The sequence below is a fragment of the Haliotis asinina genome, chromosome 2, assembly GCF_037392515.1.
Source record: "Haliotis asinina isolate JCU_RB_2024 chromosome 2, JCU_Hal_asi_v2, whole genome shotgun sequence".
Classification (NCBI taxonomy): Eukaryota; Metazoa; Mollusca; class Gastropoda; order Lepetellida; family Haliotidae; genus Haliotis; species Haliotis asinina.
In genome coordinates, this window is record NC_090281.1 from 79,744,270 (window position 1) to 79,766,194 (window position 21,925).

At 38.1% G+C, this 21,925-nt stretch overlaps 1 protein-coding gene across 1 annotated transcript in view; it reads left to right on the plus strand.

The window, feature by feature from the left end:
* LOC137274401 (neuronal PAS domain-containing protein 2-like) overlaps positions 1–15,357 on the plus strand; it is a 100,932-nt gene extending 85,575 nt beyond the window's left edge. The window contains exons 9-13 of the mRNA XM_067807572.1: positions 7,307–7,454; positions 9,473–10,176; positions 11,609–11,673; positions 12,424–12,651; positions 13,169–15,357. Of these exons, the coding sequence (XP_067663673.1) occupies positions 7,307–7,454; positions 9,473–10,176; positions 11,609–11,673; positions 12,424–12,651; positions 13,169–14,176 (2,153 nt within the window). The 3' untranslated portion in view covers positions 14,177–15,357. The remainder of the gene's footprint in view (positions 1–7,306; positions 7,455–9,472; positions 10,177–11,608; positions 11,674–12,423; positions 12,652–13,168) is intronic.
* The last annotated feature ends 6,568 nt before the right edge of the window (positions 15,358–21,925 follow it).

A 21,925-nucleotide genomic window follows, 5' to 3' on the forward strand; every position in this document is an offset into this window, starting at 1 on the left:
TCCCCGATGCTCTTCAGTTTGTAAGGGTGAAATATCAATACAAGTTTTCTCCCCCATGCTCTTCAGTTTGTAAGGGTGAAATATCAATACAAGTTTTCTCCCCATGCTCTTCAGTTTGTAAGGGTGAAATATCAATACAAGTTTTCTCCCCGATGCTCTTCAGTTTGTAAGGGTGAAATATCAATACAAGTTTTCTCCCCGATGCTCTTCAGTTTGTAAGGGTGAAATATCAATACAAGTTTTCTCCCCCATGCTCTTCAGTTTGTAAGGGTGAAATATCAATACAAGTTTTCTCCCCCATGCTCTTCAGTTTGTAAGGGTGAAATATCAATACAAGTTTTCTCCCCGATGCTCTTCAGTTTGTAAGGGTGAAATATCAATACAAGTTTTCTCCCCCATGCTCTTCAGTTTGTAAGGGTGAAATATCAATACAAGTTTTCTCCCCCATGCTCTTCAGTTTGTAAGGGTGAAATATCAATACAAGTTTTCTCCCCCATGCTCTTCAGTTTGTAAGGGTGAAAAATCAATACAAGTTTTCTCCCCCATGCTCTTCAGTTTGTAAGGGTGAAATATCAATACAAGTTTTCTCCCCGATGCTCTTCAGTTTGTAAGGGTGAAATATCAATACAAGTTTTCTCCCCGATGCTCTTCAGTTTGTAAGGGTGAAATATCAATACAAGTTTTCTCCCCGATGCTCTTCAGTTTGTAAGGGTGAAATATCAATACAAGTTTTCTCCCCGATGCTCTTCAGTTTGTAAGGGTGAAATATCAATACAAGTTTTCTCCCCCATGCTCTTCAGTTTGTAAGGGTGAAATATCAATACAAGTTTTCTCCCCGATGCTCTTCAGTTTGTAAGGGTGAAATATCAATACAAGTTTTCTCCCCGATGCTCTTCAGTTTGTAAGGGTGAAATATCAATACAAGTTTTCTCCCCATGCTCTTCAGTTTGTAAGGGTGAAATATCAATACAAGTTTTCTCCCCCATGCTCTTCAGTTTGTAAGGGTGAAATATCAATACAAGTTTTCTCCCCCATGCTCTTCAGTTTGTAAGGGTGAAATATCAATACAAGTTTTCTCCCCGATGCTCTTCAGTTTGTAAGGGTGAAATATCAATACAAGTTTTCTCCCCATGCTCTTCAGTTTGTAAGGGTGAAATATCAATACAAGTTTTCTCCCCGATGCTCTTCAGTTTGTAAGGGTGAAATATCAATACAAGTTTTCTCCCCCATGCTCTTCAGTTTGTAAGGGTGAAATATCAATACAAGTTTTCTCCCCATGCTCTTCAGTTTGTAAGGGTGAAATATCAATACAAGTTTTCTCCCCGATGCTCTTCAGTTTGTAAGGGTGAAATATCAATACAAGTTTTCTCCCCCATGCTCTTCAGTTTGTAAGGGTGAAATATCAATACAAGTTTTCTCCCCGATGCTCTTCAGTTTGTAAGGGTGAAATATCAATACAAGTTTTCTGCCCGATGCTCTTCAGTTTGTAAGGGTGAAATATCAATACAAGTTTTCTCCCCGATGCTCTTCAGTTTGTAAGGGTGAAATATCAATACAAGTTTTCTGCCCGATGCTCTTCAGTTTGTAAGGGTGAAATATCAATACAAGTTTTCTCCCCGATGCTCTTCAGTTTGTAAGGGTGAAATATCAATACAAGTTTTCTCCCCATGCTCTTCAGTTTGTAAGGGTGAAATATCAATACAAGTTTTCTCCCCCATGCTCTTCAGTTTGTAAGGGTGAAATATCAATACAAGTTTTCTCCCCCATGCTCTTCAGTTTGTAAGGGTGAAATATCAATACAAGTTTTCTCCCCGATGCTCTTCAGTTTGTAAGGGTGAAATATCAATACAAGTTTTCTCCCCATGCTCTTCAGTTTGTAAGGGTGAAATATCAATACAAGTTTTCTCCCCGATGCTCTTCAGTTTGTAAGGGTGAAATATCAATACAAGTTTTCTCCCCGATGCTCTTCAGTTTGTAAGGGTGAAATATCAATACAAGTTTTCTCCCCATGCTCTTCAGTTTGTAAGGGTGAAATATCAATACAAGTTTTCTCCCCGATGCTCTTCAGTTTGTAAGGGTGAAATATCAATACAAGTTTTCTCCCCCATGCTCTTCAGTTTGTAAGGGTGAAATATCAATACGAGTTTTCTCCCCCATGCTCTTCAGTTTGTAAGGGTGAAATATCAATACAAGTTTTCTCCCCCATGCTCTTCAGTTTGTAAGGGTGAAATATCAATACAAGTTTTCTCCCCGATGCTCTTCAGTTTGTAAGGGTGAAATATCAATACAAGTTTTCTCCCCGATGCTCTTCAGTTTGTAAGGGTGAAATATCAATACAAGTTTTCTCCCCATGCTCTTCAGTTTGTAAGGGTGAAATATCAATACAAGTTTTCTCCCCCATGCTCTTCAGTTTGTAAGGGTGAAATATCAATACAAGTTTTCTCCCCCATGCTCTTCAGTTTGTAAGGGTGAAATATCAATACAAGTTTTCTCCCCGATGCTCTTCAGTTTGTAAGGGTGAAATATCAATACAAGTTTTCTCCCCATGCTCTTCAGTTTGTAAGGGTGAAATATCAATACAAGTTTTCTCCCCGATGCTCTTCAGTTTGTAAGGGTGAAATATCAATACAAGTTTTCTCCCCCATGCTCTTCAGTTTGTAAGGGTGAAATATCAATACAAGTTTTCTCCCCATGCTCTTCAGTTTGTAAGGGTGAAATATCAATACAAGTTTTCTCCCCGATGCTCTTCAGTTTGTAAGGGTGAAATATCAATACAAGTTTTCTCCCCCATGCTCTTCAGTTTGTAAGGGTGAAATATCAATACAAGTTTTCTCCCCATGCTCTTCAGTTTGTAAGGGTGAAATATCAATACAAGTTTTCTCCCCGATGCTCTTCAGTTTGTAAGGGTGAAATATCAATACAAGTTTTCTCCCCGATGCTCTTCAGTTTGTAAGGGTGAAATATCAATACAAGTTTTCTCCCCCATGCTCTTCAGTTTGTAAGGGTGAAATATCAATACAAGTTTTCTCCCCCATGCTCTTCAGTTTGTAAGGGTGAAATATCAATACAAGTTTTCTCCCCGATGCTCTTCAGTTTGTAAGGGTGAAATATCAATACAAGTTTTCTCCCCCATGCTCTTCAGTTTGTAAGGGTGAAATATCAATACAAGTTTTCTCCCCCATGCTCTTCAGTTTGTAAGGGTGAAATATCAATACAAGTTTTCTCCCCCATGCTCTTCAGTTTGTAAGGGTGAAAAATCAATACAAGTTTTCTCCCCCATGCTCTTCAGTTTGTAAGGGTGAAATATCAATACAAGTTTTCTCCCCGATGCTCTTCAGTTTGTAAGGGTGAAATATCAATACAAGTTTTCTCCCCGATGCTCTTCAGTTTGTAAGGGTGAAATATCAATACAAGTTTTCTCCCCGATGCTCTTCAGTTTGTAAGGGTGAAATATCAATACAAGTTTTCTCCCCGATGCTCTTCAGTTTGTAAGGGTGAAATATCAATACAAGTTTTCTCCCCCATGCTCTTCAGTTTGTAAGGGTGAAATATCAATACAAGTTTTCTCCCCGATGCTCTTCAGTTTGTAAGGGTGAAATATCAATACAAGTTTTCTCCCCGATGCTCTTCAGTTTGTAAGGGTGAAATATCAATACAAGTTTTCTCCCCATGCTCTTCAGTTTGGAAGGGTGAAATATCAATACAAGTTTTCTCCCCCATGCTCTTCAGTTTGTAAGGGTGAAATATCAATACAAGTTTTCTCCCCCATGCTCTTCAGTTTGTAAGGGTGAAATATCAATACAAGTTTTCTCCCCGATGCTCTTCAGTTTGTAAGGGTGAAATATCAATACAAGTTTTCTCCCCATGCTCTTCAGTTTGTAAGGGTGAAATATCAATACAAGTTTTCTCCCCGATGCTCTTCAGTTTGTAAGGGTGAAATATCAATACAAGTTTTCTCCCCCATGCTCTTCAGTTTGTAAGGGTGAAATATCAATACAAGTTTTCTCCCCATGCTCTTCAGTTTGTAAGGGTGAAATATCAATACAAGTTTTCTCCCCGATGCTCTTCAGTTTGTAAGGGTGAAATATCAATACAAGTTTTCTCCCCCATGCTCTTCAGTTTGTAAGGGTGAAATATCAATACAAGTTTTCTCCCCATGCTCTTCAGTTTGTAAGGGTGAAATATCAATACAAGTTTTCTCCCCGATGCTCTTCAGTTTGTAAGGGTGAAATATCAATACAAGTTTTCTCCCTGATGCTCTTCAGTTTGTAAGGGTGAAATATCAATACAAGTTTTCTCCCCGATGCTCTTCAGTTTGTAAGGGTGAAATATCAATACAAGTTTTCTCCCCCATGCTCTTCAGTTTGTAAGGGTGAAATATCAATACAAGTTTTCTCCCCGATGCTCTTCAGTTTGTAAGGGTGAAATATCAATACAAGTTTTCTCCCCGATGCTCTTCAGTTTGTAAGGGTGAAATATCAATACAAGTTTTCTCCCCCATGCTCTTCAGTTTGTAAGGGTGAAATATCAATACAAGTTTTCTCCCCCATGCTCTTCAGTTTGTAAGGGTGAAATATCAATACAAGTTTTCTGCCCGATGCTCTTCAGTTTGTAAGGGTGAAATATCAATACAAGTTTTCTCCCCCATGCTCTTCAGTTTGTAAGGGTGAAATATCAATACAAGTTTTCTGCCCGATGCTCTTCAGTTTGTAAGGGTGAAATATCAATACAAGTTTTCTCCCCCATGCTCTTCAGTTTGTAAGGGTGAAATATCAATACAAGTTTTCTCCCCCATTCAGCCAACACCATAGTATGACTAAAATACTATTTTGCTGGCTTTCAACCCAAATCCCACACTCAGTCTTAAAGAAGGAGTTAAAAATGATAGTTTGACCTACAACACGCTATTATAGAACATCTAGTGAATAAATATGAATGTTTTGTGTAGAACATAAATGCAAAGTTTTTTTGTCAAGTGTTTCTTAGAACTACGGAAGCATAGTAGGGCCATGGTGAAAACCTTTTTGGTCTCACTATCTCCTACATAGGACGTACTATCTGCTAAGTAGTACTTAATAGATCCACATCAATGTATATTCATGACACTAACTCAGTGTTACTACACATTGTTATTTTATGTGTGTGTGATGAGGGTGGTGATGTTTGAGTGATGTGGACCTTGATCTAACTGCAGTTATGGGTATTCCCTCTCACTCACTCACTCACTGACTCACTCACTCATGCACGCACACACACAGAGGAGGTGGGGAGAAGTTTCTGATATGAAATTCTAGTTATGACACATCCTCCGAAAGTTTTGCTTGCCTTCATATGAGGCTAGGCTGAATCAGATATAACGCTCGTTTGCGGTTTGTTTTTTCGTGATTGTTTACAAGTTGACTTGACTCCAGTGGGAAAGTGTTGAATGCAGCGTAAAGCAATACGGAATTAAAAGCTGCAAAAGATTGTCATTATAGTTGTTTGTATAAAGTATAAGAGAATAAGCATGCATAGATTGCCACCGACAGTCTATTAGACATGTCTGTGCACGCAGATTATGACTGATGTGCGATGACCTCTGATCTGAAATATGCAGCACATAATAGAAAAATGTTACAAAGTGCAACATGTAACAGTGAACTAACTGCAAAGCATAACAAGAGGGTAAACTGAATGCGAGGCAGTAAAGTACAAGAGTCGGTCCAAAACATGAAAGTAATATGCAACAATTATAGTACCCATCAAAAGTCTAGACTCACTTAAAACACCCACTATATATTATGTATGTTTACATGGTTACAACGATGATGAATTTCTCCACCAACTTGGGGAAACAACTGCAAACCTTATGCAGATTAATTGCATGAGGACGATGCATCAAATTGCTGAAACGTATGTGCAGATATCTTGCATGTGAACTGCTGCGTTTAGATGCCGAGTTTCATCATTTGTTGAACACATGAAAATAATCTTGTCAGTGTTACAAATTTGTTTTACTGTACATCAGTTCATGTGTAAACAGTGCCTTTAAACAGTATGGAATAGTTTCCAAAATCTAGTTTAGAACAGTTGACTGAAGTATGTGGCTACATGTACACTAGTGAGTCTAAACTTTTGATGGGGAGTATAGTTGAACACAAGAGTCTAATGGTGAAGGAAACAGTAGACTCTTAGAGTAAATGAAACACATCATAGTAGACTCCGATGGTAAATATAACACCTAACTGTAGACTCTAAACCTAAATGAAACAACACGTGAAGGTCCCGGGGTGGAATAGGCCATCAGCAACCCATGCTTGCCATAAAAGGCAACTATGCTTGTCGTAAGAGGCGACTAACAGGATCGGGTGGTCATGCTTGCTGACTTGGTAGGGACATGTCATCGATTCCCAGTTGCGCAGATCGATGCTCATGTTATTGATCACTGGATTGTCTGGTCCAGACTCGATTATTTACAGACCACCGCCATATAGCTGGAATATTGCTGAGTGCGGCGTAAAATTAAACTCACTCACTCTGACTCCCTAAATGAAACACATGGCTGTAGGCTCTCACAGTGACTGAAACAGTCAAAAAGGAAATGGTTTCAGTGTCTGGGGAATTAAGTTGACTATTTCAGATTGATGTATATTAACATATATCGAGCATCTATTACAGGAGATAGTAAGTCCTAAGTAGGAGATATTAAGCCCTGCCACCGTGATAATGCTGGAATATTGCCAAAAGCAGTCTAGAACTAAACCTACTTACTCACCAGTTCATCACCTTAGCCGAGTTCATTTCTGGATTGAGTTCATCATATCTTTGTATATTTCATATATTTCAAACTCTGTGCCCTGTGAAAAGCAATAAATAAACCTCACATCAAAGTTCTCTTAACATGAGTTTGGGAAAACTTACATTTAAGATCATGATGCTTTATGAATGGAACTCAATATATGTCATCAAATCTTTTACTTCAGACTTTTAAAACAAGGGATGGGTTTTCTTGTGTTACATGACATTCTGGCTATATGTGAGATGGTTGGGAGTGCAAATCGATATATTGCTGTAATCAAGAAAGTACAATTTTATTAGACATCTGATTTAACATCATGTCATCATACTTGGTCTCAGATGATGCTTTGCTGGCATATGGCGTTTGCTGAATAAAAAGGAGATGGATTTGATCAGAGAAGCAAGGATGTTGAAATTGTTGTGGATGGATGGATGGATGAGGAAGGATGGATGGATGGATGGATGGATGGATGGCTGGATGGATGAAATTGTGCTGCAGTGGAGTTATTTGAATTTGCTTGTGTTTCAGTTATGAAAGACGACCTTGTCCCACAGACAATATTCCGTGTGAAGACTGCCAGTGGGACCTACATTTTCATACAATCATCATCCTGTGTCGCCCGCGACCAGTGGACCAAAAAGGCCAAGTTCATTGTCAGTCTGAACCAAGTCTTAGAGTAAGTTGATGGCATTAGCAGAACATTCATTGTCAGTCTGAACCAAGTCTTGGAATAAGTTCATCTTGTTAGCAAACCATTCATTGTCAGTCTGAACCAAGTCTTAGAGTAAGTTGATGGCATTAGCAGAACATTCATTGTCAGTCTGAACCAAGTCTTAGAGTAAGTTGATGGCATTAGCAGAACATTCATTGTCAGTCTGAACCAAGTCTTAGAGTAAGTTGATGGCATTAGCAGAGCATTCATTGTCAGTCTGAACCAAGTCTTAGGATAAGTTGATGGCATTAGCAGAACATTCATTGTCAGTCTGAACCAAGTCTTAGAGTAAGTTGATGGCATTAGCAGAACATTCATTGTCAGTCTGAACCAAGTCTTAGAGTAAGTTGATGGCATTAGCAGAACATTCATTGTCAGTCTGAACCAAGTCTTAGAGTAAGTTGATGGCATTAGCAGAACATTCATTGTCAGTCTGAACCAAGTCTTAGAGTAAGTTGATGGCATTAGCAGAGCATTCATTGTCAGTCTGAACCAAGTCTTAGGATAAGTTGATGGTGTTAGCAGAACATTCATTGTCAGTCTGAACCAAGTCTTAGGATAAGTTGATGGCATTAGCAGAACATTCATTGTCAGTCTGAACCAAGTCTTGGAATAAGTTCATCTTGTTAGCAAACCATTCATTGTCAGTCTGAACCAAGTCTTAGGATAAGTTGATGGTGTTAGCAGAGCATTCATTGTCAGTCTGAACCAAGTCTTAGAATAAGCTGATGGTGTTAGCAGAGCATTCATTGTTAGTCTGAACCAAATCATACATTCATCGTAGATCTGAACCATGTCTTTGAAAGAAAGGTGGACAATGTTACCTCATTGTTTCTGCCAGCTGGAACTGTGTGCAAAAGTAAACTGACGGTGTAATCAAAATGTTTTTATAACTGTCAGGTTTAGATAAATCAAAGACAGATTGTAGTAAGATTGTAATCACTTTCATCAGATCTCAGACATAGCTTACTGTTTACTTTCAGCCAGAATAGGCTTAAGGGCAATGTTGTATTGAAGGTTTTCTATCTCAATCAAGATTAGAATGATTCTTTCTGGTCGATCCTGTTTGAAGGGAACAAATGCAGGGATATATACAGAACTAGAACATATTTAGAATGTTCATAGATCACAGACTGGTTACCAGTACGGTCCATTTGAGTCAAAATCTCACCAGTCAATTGCACTTTTACTCAGAAACAAATAATTGTAAATGACTCAAACTAACGCAAATAATTTCTTTACAGTCTGGAATGAATCATCAATCATGAGGACTGACCGATAGAATGATGCATGTAACTGCTCTGAAAGAAACTCCAAAATACACAGCAATATCATAGATGTGTTGTTGGTACAATGAATAATATTCAGTGAATATTTTTGTGTGTCCATTCTGAACATATTTGCGTGCCATGAGAAACCCTGACGGTGTCTAAGATTGTGTTTTAATAAACCCTCAAATTCCACAATTAGAGAATGAATTCAAAATCACAGAATGACACCTTTTTTTAATGGTGGTGTAATTGTGTCAACATAAGGCCACATAAAAAAATATTCCTTTTTCTCATCACTTTCCAAACAAAATATGGAGCAATCTTGCAGATTTTATCTTTCCATTGTAGTTTATGTCCAAAAGCCTTTGATTTCTGTTAAAATTTACTCCTTTACTCCAACATAAGATCAAAATTTAGAAGTGTGAAAAAATCATGCACATTTTGAGAGTCAAAGGTTCAATTTCACCTGTGTAAAAAATATAAAAAAACTGGGGGTCGGGTCGAATTTTGGGGTTGGGTGGTAATGAGATGTAATCAAGATGACAACAGATGGTGTAAGAGTCTCTGAAACAGAAGCAACCTTGACACAGTTGGTATGAGTGAGTGATGCTTTTGACAGCTTTTGACAAAGTCTGTATTTATATGTCTGAAACAATCCTGACTGCACTTTTGACAGTGTTCCTTCATTCAACTCTCATTGGTATTTTGCAGACAGGAAGAAGGACTTAAAAAACTTGCCCTGCAGAAGCAAGAAATCGAGTCCAAAAAGGCAGAAAAGATGTTCACAGATGACATCTTGACCATGATGTCAGACACGCTGATTGGCTCCAACGACCATGCAATGCATGATGAAGGTGCAAGCAGTGAGAGTGCAAGCTGGCAGCAGTCACAGTTTACAACGCCTTTCGGCAATGTCATCAGGTCATCATCTGTGGAAAAACAGCCAAGATGTGAGGCAATATCGGTGTCAACACTGGCTCCCACAAAACCGGAAAATTCTCGGAAACGAGCCGTTGATCCTTTCGTAAAACTCATTGAGGAAAGCATCATGAGTGAAGCGGATATGAGTAAAGTGAATGTTGCTACCAGCCCCCAAGATGGACATGGCAAAGGTCATTCTTGTCCCACGGCTGGAGGCAGTTGTCCATCAGGCTCCTCAACTGTTTCCAAGGAGGGTAACCACTCACAAATGCCAAGTCCTAAAGGATGTTGTTCCAGTGACAGACCTACTGGCTCAATGTTAAAACTGTTGTTGACAGACAGTATGGACAAGGCACCTATGCCTATCTTGAAGTCATCCAAAGTTTTGTCTTCAGTTTGTGAGAGTGGACTCTCTCCTCGGACCACGAAGGAGGCCTCAACTCCTGATCCCCGAGTGACACCATCACCTCAAATCCAGAACAACCATAGTCCACGTATGTTGTTATATTATTTCAAATTAGCTTAAAATATTTTCAGTTCAAAACTTTCCATTGGATTTATTGCAGTTTTTGACTCAACATACTTTTTTTACTAGGTTAATAGAACTGCAGATGTTAGTAATTTTAATGTCACAATGAAAACACTTTTTTCTTTGTACTAATTTTTGTAAAGAAAATTAATCAAAGTAGGTTAAACAATGCTCTTTGACTTATTTAAATATCCTTGTAAAAAGTTTATTTGTCCTTCTTTTCTCAAAATATCAATACGAATGAGTTACTGAAAACTGTTTTATTATATGCTTTCCATCTCTATTCCAGAAACTGTTATCTCATTTTTCTGAAAGGATTTGTAAATATACTCATGTTATTTAAGAAATACAGTTCGTTCTACCACCATGTACCACCAGCACTTTTTTGCCCTGAACTATTATAGTTAAAGCACGAGGACACTCGTGTCCGAGCGCTTTAACGTTATAATAGTTCAGGGCGAAAGTGTGCTTTATTACACTATACATGGTGGTAGAACGAACTGTATTTCATTTCTAAGATGCCGTATTCAATAACTTCTAAGCCTAATTTCAATTAATCTATGGCAGAAAACAAACGACGGTGTCTGTGACCTAAATTAAGAATCCTCGCACAGGGCTAACTGACGCGCTGTTCTTTTGATGTGTCAGCCCCCAACGTTAAGACAAAGTTTACTAGAAATACAAAATATGAACAGTTTGATAATGATTTATGTTTGGGTTAAATATCTTCTCTAGATCATTTTAATTACATCCGTGATTCTCTTAAACCATACAAGGCAATAAGACCGCCTCATTTCTGCTACCAACGAAAGTTTAGATCAGTACATTCAGAGGAAGCTGACAAGTCAAGCGACATTCCATGATTGCATTATGGGAATGTAAACATTGCCAACATTACCGTGTCTCTCTAAGATTTTGAGTCTAACTATGAGACATTTTATCGGTCGGAAAACATAAACATAATGCTTCCACAGTGATGTTGGCTGTATGTTGCAAGTGCAAACCAACAAACGGGACGCGACGAAGCAGTTTACTGTGGGAGGCTGTATGAGGCAATGGCAACTGACATCCATCGTGACGTAGGTTACATTGTGACGTAATGCAAAAAAGTTCGATTACGAGGGGGCAGACTGGAATGGCGCAGCGACGTCAACACATTGTGACGTAATGCAAAAAGTGCACATTATCGTCTGATAAAGTATTGTCGGCACCTTTGATCTTTCACCGAAGCATCTTAGAATAACTAGCAACACCTGCAAATTGTAAAACACAAACTGTTCTATGTTCGAGTACATGGGTGACATCCCGTTTCTCATCCTTCTACTTTGTACTTAGTGGATTTATATGATCGTGTTGACTTTGTTAGATCTGGAGTTCTAACTGAGGTTTTCTTTCAGTGTCTGACATGTCGGTGGGTCCTGATGTTTCCTCACCCAGTAAGTCGTCTACCATTCCTGAGCAGGTACGTCATAGATGATGTAGTTGCAGTGCAGTAGTCAGTGGGGTTGCATAACGCATTTGCTCGGAGTCAGTGGGCTAGCATGGTGGTTGAAGTGTTGGCTTGGGGAAAGTGGGCTAGCAAAGTGGTTGAAGTGCAGGCTTGGGGAAAGTGGGCTAGCATAGTGGTTGAAGTGTTGGCTTGGGGAAAGTGGGCTAGCAAAGAGGTTGAAGTGCATCCTTGGGGTCAGTGGGCTAGCATTGTGGTTGAAGTGTTGGCTTGGGGTCAGTTTGCTAGCAAAGTGGTTGAAGTGCAGGCTTGGGGTCAGTGGGCTAGCATAGTGGTTGAAGTGTTGGCTTGGGGTCAGTGGGCTGGCATAGTGGTTGAAGTGTTGGCTTGGGGTCAGTAGTATAGTGGTTGAAGTGTTTGTTTGGGGCCAAATCTGATGTTTTTTTATGAAGAATTGAATCAAAACTGATCGAACTGAGGGTCCAATAATGAGATTCGAACCAAATCGAGTTCTTGTTGAGTCTTCGCTGACCTAAATGCTAACCTGTTAGATCTGCATCATTTCTGACAGGGGTTAAGAGGTCGACTTGTGCTTTGGGTACAATGTATAAAACTAAACATTGCAGTGCTTGCCATGATTTAGCTTGAATATTGCTAAAACTAGCTTAAAACTATACTGACCAATTAACTGACTAACTCCACCATTCTCTCTCTCACTGATGGAAATGTCTGATACCATTCTTAACTGTTCTTTCATGTTTCCAGGAAAGTTTGTCACCAGAGTCTCCAGGCAGTGCTGCATTGAAAGCTCTGCCAAACTTTGTCCGTAACTTCACGGAACAGCTTAAGCGGAAGCACATGTTGATGCAGCGGAGTCTGATGGAGCAGGAAGCTGTGATTGTGATGCTGGAGTCCGAGCTGAAGAAGGTTCAGGAGGTTGGCCAGTGTTCGGCAACTTTCCAGAAGATATGTGAACGCCTTCGCTCAATAAAGGTATTGGAACTCATCATTAGATGACCGCTTCCCTGGTCAACTGAATAGTTTGTTGGCCTGGAGAATGTAAGGTCAGTGGTAGGTATCCAGCCTTGTCCTGGAGACAAAAACATGGTATTTGTTGTTACCCAGCTTGATGTTAAACATTAAGGACTAAAGCAAGGACTGGTGACACACATGGTCACCCTCAGAAATTGACCACACCCGGCCAGATCTCACCCAACCACAGCACAGCACAAACGCCTTGCCATGCTATTGCGACACATCACAATAATATTAATTCCCCCATTGAATCTCAGGACTGACTAGGTCCCAATTGCTTTAAGTTCCTACTCGGTGTCCATGCAATCAGTTGTCTGGTACAGACTTGATTATATAGAGGTTTGAATATCTAAGATATACCAGAATGCAGCATAACATGAGAAACAAGAAACATCCAATTGAACTGTCATTCTGTGATGTGACCATAATATTGTTCAAAGCTATATTACATGTAACTCCTTCACTCTGTTTCCAGGCAAGCAAGGCTAAGCAACAAGCAGAACTGCAGTGCCTTCAGGAAAAGCTCAACCACCAGAAGAGATTCAGCCCATCGAACCCACAGATGCCAACTGCAGAAGGGACTTCACAGCAGACGACAACAGAGACGGATTTGCCCCAGGGCCACCTTGGACATATGACGTTCCCAAGAGCACAGTCGACGGCAAGTTCCACCATAACCCAAATCGACCTAGGCGAGATCGAGCCAACATTTTACCCCACAATGATGGATGTTTCAAACGAGACTTCCCACTCTTCAGGACCAAGTTATCGATTCTCTGACAAGAGTAGCCGACAGTTTTCTCATTCCAATTTCACGGAGACATCTCCCAGTACCTTACGTCAGTCCCCAAGTCACAACATCCAGGACAGCTCAATGATGGCAACTCCCCAAGGAAGTCTAGCTTCTACAACCAGCACATACTCCCAGTCATCAGTGGATAGCGCTTCATTCACAGCATCTAGCACAAGAATACATTCACCTCCACAGTCAAGCAGACCCATGTCTGTTCATCAGAGCAATGTTCCTCATCTAAGCTCCAATTTCTCCCCAACTTCTCCCACTCATCAATTACAGATCACTCAAACAAACCATCTTAACCAAGACAGCGTTCCTCCATCGCCCCATCAGATGTCTCCTCTCTCTTCTTTACCCAGTGTGTACTCCCAGCCTGTGTTGGACTATTCACAGAGAGTTGAGGGTCTAGTCACTAGTTCTGCATGGGACACCAGTTCCCCGGGCATTTCGAGCCACACCTCCACACAGCCACACAATCATCACATGCCTCTCACGCCTCAATCAAGAAGCACCATGGATCATGATAGCCTGTCTACAAGAATTATTGATGGCAATCGGACAGTTTCTCGGGCAGAACGCATCAAGATCATCAAGTCTGCCTATGCTAAACTTCCTCGTCATAGCTTTTATCCGACCTACAGTAATGTTCCCCAATCACAACTGCAGGATAACCTATTCACAAGCTGAAATATCCACAGATCATATCTACAGATCATATATATTTGCTGTGTATAATCCTATATCTATGTTGGAAATCAAGTTCATCTGATATAATTCAGGTTCATTCTCGCCTGTCCTATGACCTGTAACCCATGGCCTTTGACCTATGACCAGTGAGCATGCATGACCTTTGACCAGGAAAAGCTCACCTTTTGTGTGTACATAATTTACACAGATGTTTTAAAAGGGAATTATCATTGATGCCTTAGAAAGTATGGATTCTTGTTCAGATATTTTTGGAGAGAAGCTGTTTCTGATATGGCTTTCACACTTTGTTGTGAACCAGTGATCTTGCGCCTCTTGCGGCCTTGAAAATGGTGTCAGGGTTAAGTTCTTAAAAGTTTTACAGGTATGACAATGGATATCTGTCTGATTCTGTTCTATGGATTAAATTACACCAAGGTCAAGTAAGATGGAACTTTGATGAATAGTCCTTTTCTCAATTTGTTCATGTCTTGTTTACACTGACAAAGAAAAGAGATTGTTTTGTTTTCATATGTGACTGGTGTATATTCAGTACAGGTTGTTCAGTTTGACCTCATCAAGTGAATACTAATGCATTGCGTGACCGTGTCACAATTGGTAGGGTCTATTTTTGTGAAGGGTGTGCCCTTGTCAGGTGATTGCCAAAATGTCCGAACAGCCGAGACCAAGTCGCTGTTTGTCGTCTCAAGGTCAAGGAATTGTCTGCAGTGTGCTAACGTCTTTAAACAAATAGCTAAAGATGGTTTAGTACTTCCTATTTGGTGTTTTAGACAGCAAACAGCAGCAGTGAATGAAATTCTGAAAATAACGGACTTTACATTGTAAAGTTAGTAAACCAAACCTGATAGCTTATGACTGTAAAAATATTTCTATTAAAACATGAAATGATTGTTTAAGGAGAGTTGTTTTCTGGAACATGTTCTGCAACAAATCCATGTATGCATGTTTCGCTAGAACGCAACAATAACAACATTCCTTGCTCCCTATTTACTCGACCAACCGTTTGTGCCATTTAACCTCCCGGGTCATGCATATGTAGAGTACCTCAGGTCAAGCTGGACAACATGTAGTCATCATATTGCAGAAATATTTTCATCATTTGTTAAGTGTTCAGTGATTGTTAAGGGTCACATGCAACCCAAAAATCAAACAAAATTAAAAAACAATTATCACTTATTCATGACATATAATATACATTGCTGCTTGTAAAAAGACAAATAAATAAATTCTAAGCCTACAATCGCAATTCAAAAGTGCAATATTTTGTACTTGGGCTTACTTCCTGCGAAATGAAGCCCTTGGGAGACCGAACCCAGTCATAGCGGGAGGGGGTGCACTCAAGTGTAAAGACGGCTTCCGATTGGCTGGTTCATTTGCTGATACGCTGATGGTTCATTGTGTGTACAGAAAGATGATCTGTTTTATTGGCATTTTAGAAGTATGGCGAGTCACAAGAAAGAAAGATTCTTTATGGATAACAACTTGATGTGTCGTTTCAATATGGATTCATACACCATTGTGAAATAAAATCATATACACTAGAAAAAGTTGTTGTCCATAAAGAATGCATATAGAGATGCTGGGTTTTGAAAATACATGTTCTCTGAATTTGCGTTCGATCCAATCAAAAGTCATCTCAGTAGAGATGGTGAACTACTGCGTGTTTGGAAACTGTAATTCGTCCAAGTACAAAGCAGGACTTGAAACTGACAAGAGTTTGCAACACAAAAACATGTCATGTGTACAAGTATCACACCTGCCTAAGTACATAATGTGGAAGAGACAAATGCACGAGTCATAAATCAACTTATTTTCTTTATGTCGTATAGCCTGATAGGTGTTAAAGTCAAAATGCATGTGGTCAGTGATTGAAGCTGTGTATTGCATATTGTCTTTAGCAGACAGGCAGGCAGGCAGACATATAGGTGTCAGTAAACCAGGCATTTAGGTTTCTCTGTGACCGAGGCTGCTTACCACAATCAACAAGTTTTTTTATGTAGATTATTTACTTGTTTGTGTACACAACCAAGATAAGACTACTGTTCACGACCTCATACTGACAGGACATGCATACTGTTTCAAGCTCCGCGAACATATTGACTGCGCATGCATTATGGGTGCAGCGCAGCACAGCAGTTGAAACCACTTTTTCCTCCAGCACTGGGGAAATTTAGTGAATCGTTTGAACTCTGATTTTGTGGGCTTTTTTTTCATCGCATGTTTTTCAACTTTATAGGTTGAATTGGCATTTTTGATGATTTGTTTCGGTAAGTGCATACCGAAAGGTACCAGAATCTGCAAAGTTGTGTTTTACGTTGCATGTGACCTGTAAATGTCTGCGTGATAGTGGACATATCTATGTCAGCAAGATGAATATGTATGATGTATTTGAGTAAGAAGTAAGAATTCTGATGTCGGAATACCTTTACTCATTTGTTGCAATTTGCTTTTAAACATAATGTCATATTCTCTTTGGTATATTTTTATAATGCAGACAATGTTGCAGTATTATCTTCTTTTGAAAAATCTGCTTTATCATATGATGTGCAAAACGTTAAAAACATTGTGAAATGAACTAGAGAAATCAAGCATAGTCAGTTTGAATGTATGGTTTATGAAAACGAGTACCTGGCTTGATGGTTTACCCCCATGAAGATCCAGGATAGAATTGGTCTTCTGGAATCCATACTTGGATTAACGGGATTGGATGGGATACTTGCTGACTTTGTTGACATATGTCATTGCTTCCCAGCTGTGTCGGTCGATGCACATGTTGTTGATCACTGGATTGTCTGGTCAGGACTCGATTATTTATAGACCAACACTCTGTACCAGGAATATTGCTGAGTGCACCGTAAGACTAAACTCCTTCACTGAATGGCTTACCATTGTGATTGTATTTCTTATAATGACATTGCTTCTTATGAGATATTGATATCCGTAGTATGTAATACTATTTTTTTTAAATTAACTGGAAATTACATGTTTTGTAATTTCACTTGATTTGGTTTAGGAAGCCTCATCAGAAGAATCATAGATGAAATTAGTATTAGAGAATTATACAGTCTTACTAGGTTCTATATAAATAGTTAATTTCTTTAAACACAGTTTTCTTGAAAGGTGTTATGAAGTAGTGGAAATGTGGAAAGATCACCGTATATTACCAATATTCAATGTAGATCTGTTGACAATCTATTCCCAATGATTGATCGCAATGTAAAGATGAACAAAGGTTGATGGTTTGGCTAATCTACAGAACATACCATTTTGATACTGATTTTAAAGGTCAGTTTATGATCTTGGCGTATTAATGTGATTAGCTTATCTGCGGTAATATACAGTAAATATTTCATATTTCAGTGGAGGCTGTTGATTTGTTTTGTGCTCAGTGAAGCCATTTTGATAGCAATATTTGTGTTTAAAATATTTTTAAACAATACTTTGGGTTTTTTAAATTTTAAGAAATGACAAAACCATATTTTCACAAATATATTTTATGATGAGTGACTCGTCTGCTTAGAGTCTGATATTCATCCTAAAATATGCCGCAAATGATAGTAAACTAGATAGATTGATCAAACTCAAAGTTCATTTTGGTAGAGGCATGTGCTCTCTATAGTTTTGTAAAGGTTTCTTGTATTTACACAAATAAAATTTCCAGTAAAAATGATATTTTAATTGCTTAGTTTTATGTAAATGCTTTTAATTCAGTGTTATGATTCAATGACAAAATGCAGTGATACAGTGCATTTAAAGTTTAGTGTTACAATACAATATTCAGGTTCACCGATCTAATACACTGTTGAGATACAATAGATTGTTAAGATTCAATGTCATGATATGCTGTTAATATATTATGTAATGATACAGTATTAGTTCAATGTCATATATATACTGGACAAAATAAGTTAGGGATATTGGTATTTTTATGATTGATATTTCATCAGTGTGTCAATGAATAAATAGATCATTATTCATAATATCAACATTTACAAATATACAGACTATTTTTGTTCCAGTATATATTGTTGAGATTCAGTGTCATAATATAGTGTAAATATACGTTTTTAAATGCAATGTCAAAGTTCAGTGTTTAAATAGATTAAGATTCAGTGTCATAATATATTATGTAATGACATAGTGTTAAAAGTTCAATGTCATAACAAACTGTTGAAATAGCATGTTGAATTATAATGTTAAAGTTCAATATTACAATAGATTGGTATTATTCTTTGTCATATTACACTGTTAAGATACAAGATTATCATACATTGTTAAAGTTCAATATTACAATAGATTGGTATTATTCTATGTCATATTACACTGTTAAGATACAAGATTATCATACTTTGTTAAAGTTCAATATTACAATAGATTGGTATTATTCTTTGTCATATTACACAGTTAAGATACAAGATTATCATACTTTGTTAAAGTTCAATATTACAATAGATTGGTATTATTCTATGTCATATTACACTGTTAAGATACAAGATTATCATACATTGTTAAAGTTCAATATTACAATAGATTGGTATTATTCTATGTCATATTACACTGTTAAGATACAAGATTATCATACTTTGTTAAAGTTCAATATTACAATAGATTGGTATTATTCTATGTCATATTACACTGTTAAGATACAAGATTATCATACTTTGTTAAAGTTCAGTGTTATGATACAATTTTAAATAGAAAGTTATCATATTTCTCAAATAAGACATTAAACAAAATACAAATATTTTTTCTCCAATTTTCCAGTCAAGGTCACTTAGTGAGCCATCCTGGATACCTCCCATCTGCGCATTTGTAGAAGGGATCATGGACATAAAATCAAGGGAAAAAGCGGCTTGTAAAATCTTTTGCATAGAATCTTTTCAGAAACTAATTCCTGGTGTGTTTTTGATAAGGACCCTCCATTTCTGTCCTATTCAACATGAGGGAATATTCTGTAATACAGTTCAAAACTCATATTTTTTATATTCACTAATTCTTCTGAAAATTCTTTTAAAATTCTTCCTCAGCTGATAATTAAAATTTGGAGTGCTTCTTTGAACATCCATTGAGTTCAGTAACTGTGATATTACTACTGTCATCGAACACCCAACCCCCAATTGTCAGGGTAGTTTTCTGCCACAAAGGCAAAAGTGGATATCTATATCAATGGAACTATGTGCTGTTATATGTTTCAAAATAAAAAGTGTCAATCTGCAGTTATTTGATACAATATGTCTGGAGCATAATTGTTGTTGTTGGAACTGTTTTAAATTTTTTTTTTAGCTGAAATACCAGGTTCACCCATCCCAACCCCGTGTGATAAGTTGTTAGAGGGGTTCAGATGACTTACACAGATTTGTCTGCTACTAGGATTCAGTTGACTTGCACAGAAATTCCACTTAACTTATTTAGCATTAACTGATATTAGGTTCAGCTGATTTGCATAGAATTAACTGAATGCACTTGACCTACCTGTAGTTAATTGATGCCTTTGTCTCAGCTGACTTACATAGAATTAACTGAATGCACTTGACCTACCTGTAGTTAACTGATGCCTTGGCTCAGCTGACTTACATAGAATTATCTGAATGTGCTTGACCTACCTGTAGTTAACTGATGCCTTGGTTCAACTGACTTACATAGAATTATCTGAATGTGCTTGACCTACCTTTAGTTTACTGATGCCTTGGCTCAGCAGACTTACATAGAATTAACTGAATGCACTTGACCTACCTGTAGTTAACTGATGCCTTGGCTCAGCTGACTTACATAGAATTATCTGAATGCACTTGACCTACCTGTAGTTAACTGATGCCTTGGCTCAGCTGACTTGCATAGAATTATCTGAATGTGCTTGACCTACCTTTGTAGTTAACTGATGCCTTGGCTCAGCTGACTTACATAGAATTAACTGAATGCGCTTGACCTACCTGTAGTTAACTGATGCCTTGGCTCAGCAGACTTACATAGAATTAACTGAATGCACTTGACCTACCTGTAGTTAACTGATGCCTTGGCTCAGCTGACTTACATAGAATTATCTGAATGCACTTGACCTACCTGTAGTTAACTGATGCCTTGGCTCAGCTGACTTACATAGAATTATCTGAATGTGCTTGACCTACCTTTGTAGTTAACTGATGCCTTGGCTCAGCTGACTTACATAGAATTAACTGAATGCACTTGACCTACCTTTAGTTAACTGATGCCTTGGTTCAGCTGACTAGACAAAATATACTGAGACTGGGAATCCAATTGACTAGCATGAACTGACGTTAGAATCCAAATGACTTAGACAGCATTAGCTTATGCTAGCACTCAGATGGCTGTCACAGAATTAACTCAATACTTAACTCAATTGACTTACATGGAATTGACTGAGTGTTATTAACCTACCTATAATTAATTGATGCTAGGGTTTAGTTGACCACTCAGAACAACTGATAATAAAATGCAGTTGACTTGTTGAGAATTAGATGAGGCAACAATTCAGTTGGGTTGCATTGTGTTAGACTGAGATTGAGGTTTTCAAACTTGACTGAGTGATATTATTCTGTTCGGTTTCCGCTAGCAAAGTGCTAAATTTACAGTTGATGTAACTGATTGGACTTGCATGTTTACTGCTTGATAAGTATTAGATGAGCCACAACCTGACAAATGACCCCAATTTGAATACATTTGAATGCCCTCCAGAACATTCCATTTCAAACAAGAGGGTAACAGGTTGTCTGAATATTGAAAAGTTCAATTTCCTTGTGCGAGTTGTGCTGTGATTGTGATAACAAACTACTGAACATGTGTTAAACAGAAGCGGCATTGAGTTCACGCCACGGTGATTGTGTATTACACATGCTTAATACCTAATCTACCTCATGTACCTGTAACAACCAAGTGTGTTTGTCTATGTTTCCTGCCCCATCTGCTTGTCACAAACGTTTACAGGCTCATCTAAAATGTGTCAAGCAGTAGTTAATTACTGCTCTTGCAAGCAGTGTGATAGATGATAAAGGATTTTGAGGAAAGGGATGAGAAATACTGTTGTAATTCATTTGGCATACTGTCCTCCCACGTAATTAAAATCTAATTAATTTCTGCTTTTGACTACTTTTTCTTTGGCTTTGATTGTTTTATTCTTATGGTCCTTATCTAAAAGTATCTGTTTGTGATCCATTATTGAGTGGAGACAGTTTTTACTGCTATTTTCAGTACAATCTTAACACCAACTGTTCAGGTAGTTAGTTGTAATGTCAGTATATTCTCAATTTAGTTTTATAGAGATAGGTGAATAACTTCTTCAACCAGTTACCCATCACCTGTGTTTTGAACCTGTTTGTAAAATACTGAACAACAAAAGAAACACAACTGTTTTTTTGGTTTTTTTGTTAAGTATATAACAGTGTAAATGCTTACTTTTATGAGATTTTTTTCTGAAACTTGCATTTCTTTTGCTGTTCAGTAAAAATATTCTTTATTAGGTATACATATAAGTGCAACACCATCACATTTGTGAACTCGTTGCCTTGTGATAGTAGTGTTTGCTCATCATGTTCAAAGACAGGGTATTATTCCATGCTCAGGTACAGTATGTGAGGCCCTTTCTTTGTGTCTAGTACCTTTGATGATGCTTGAACATAGCAAAATGTGATGTAAAAGGTCCATTTTCTACACTGAAATGTAAGGTCACAACACCCTGTCAGAATAAGGGGAGATAAGCAAGGAATTCTTGGAATC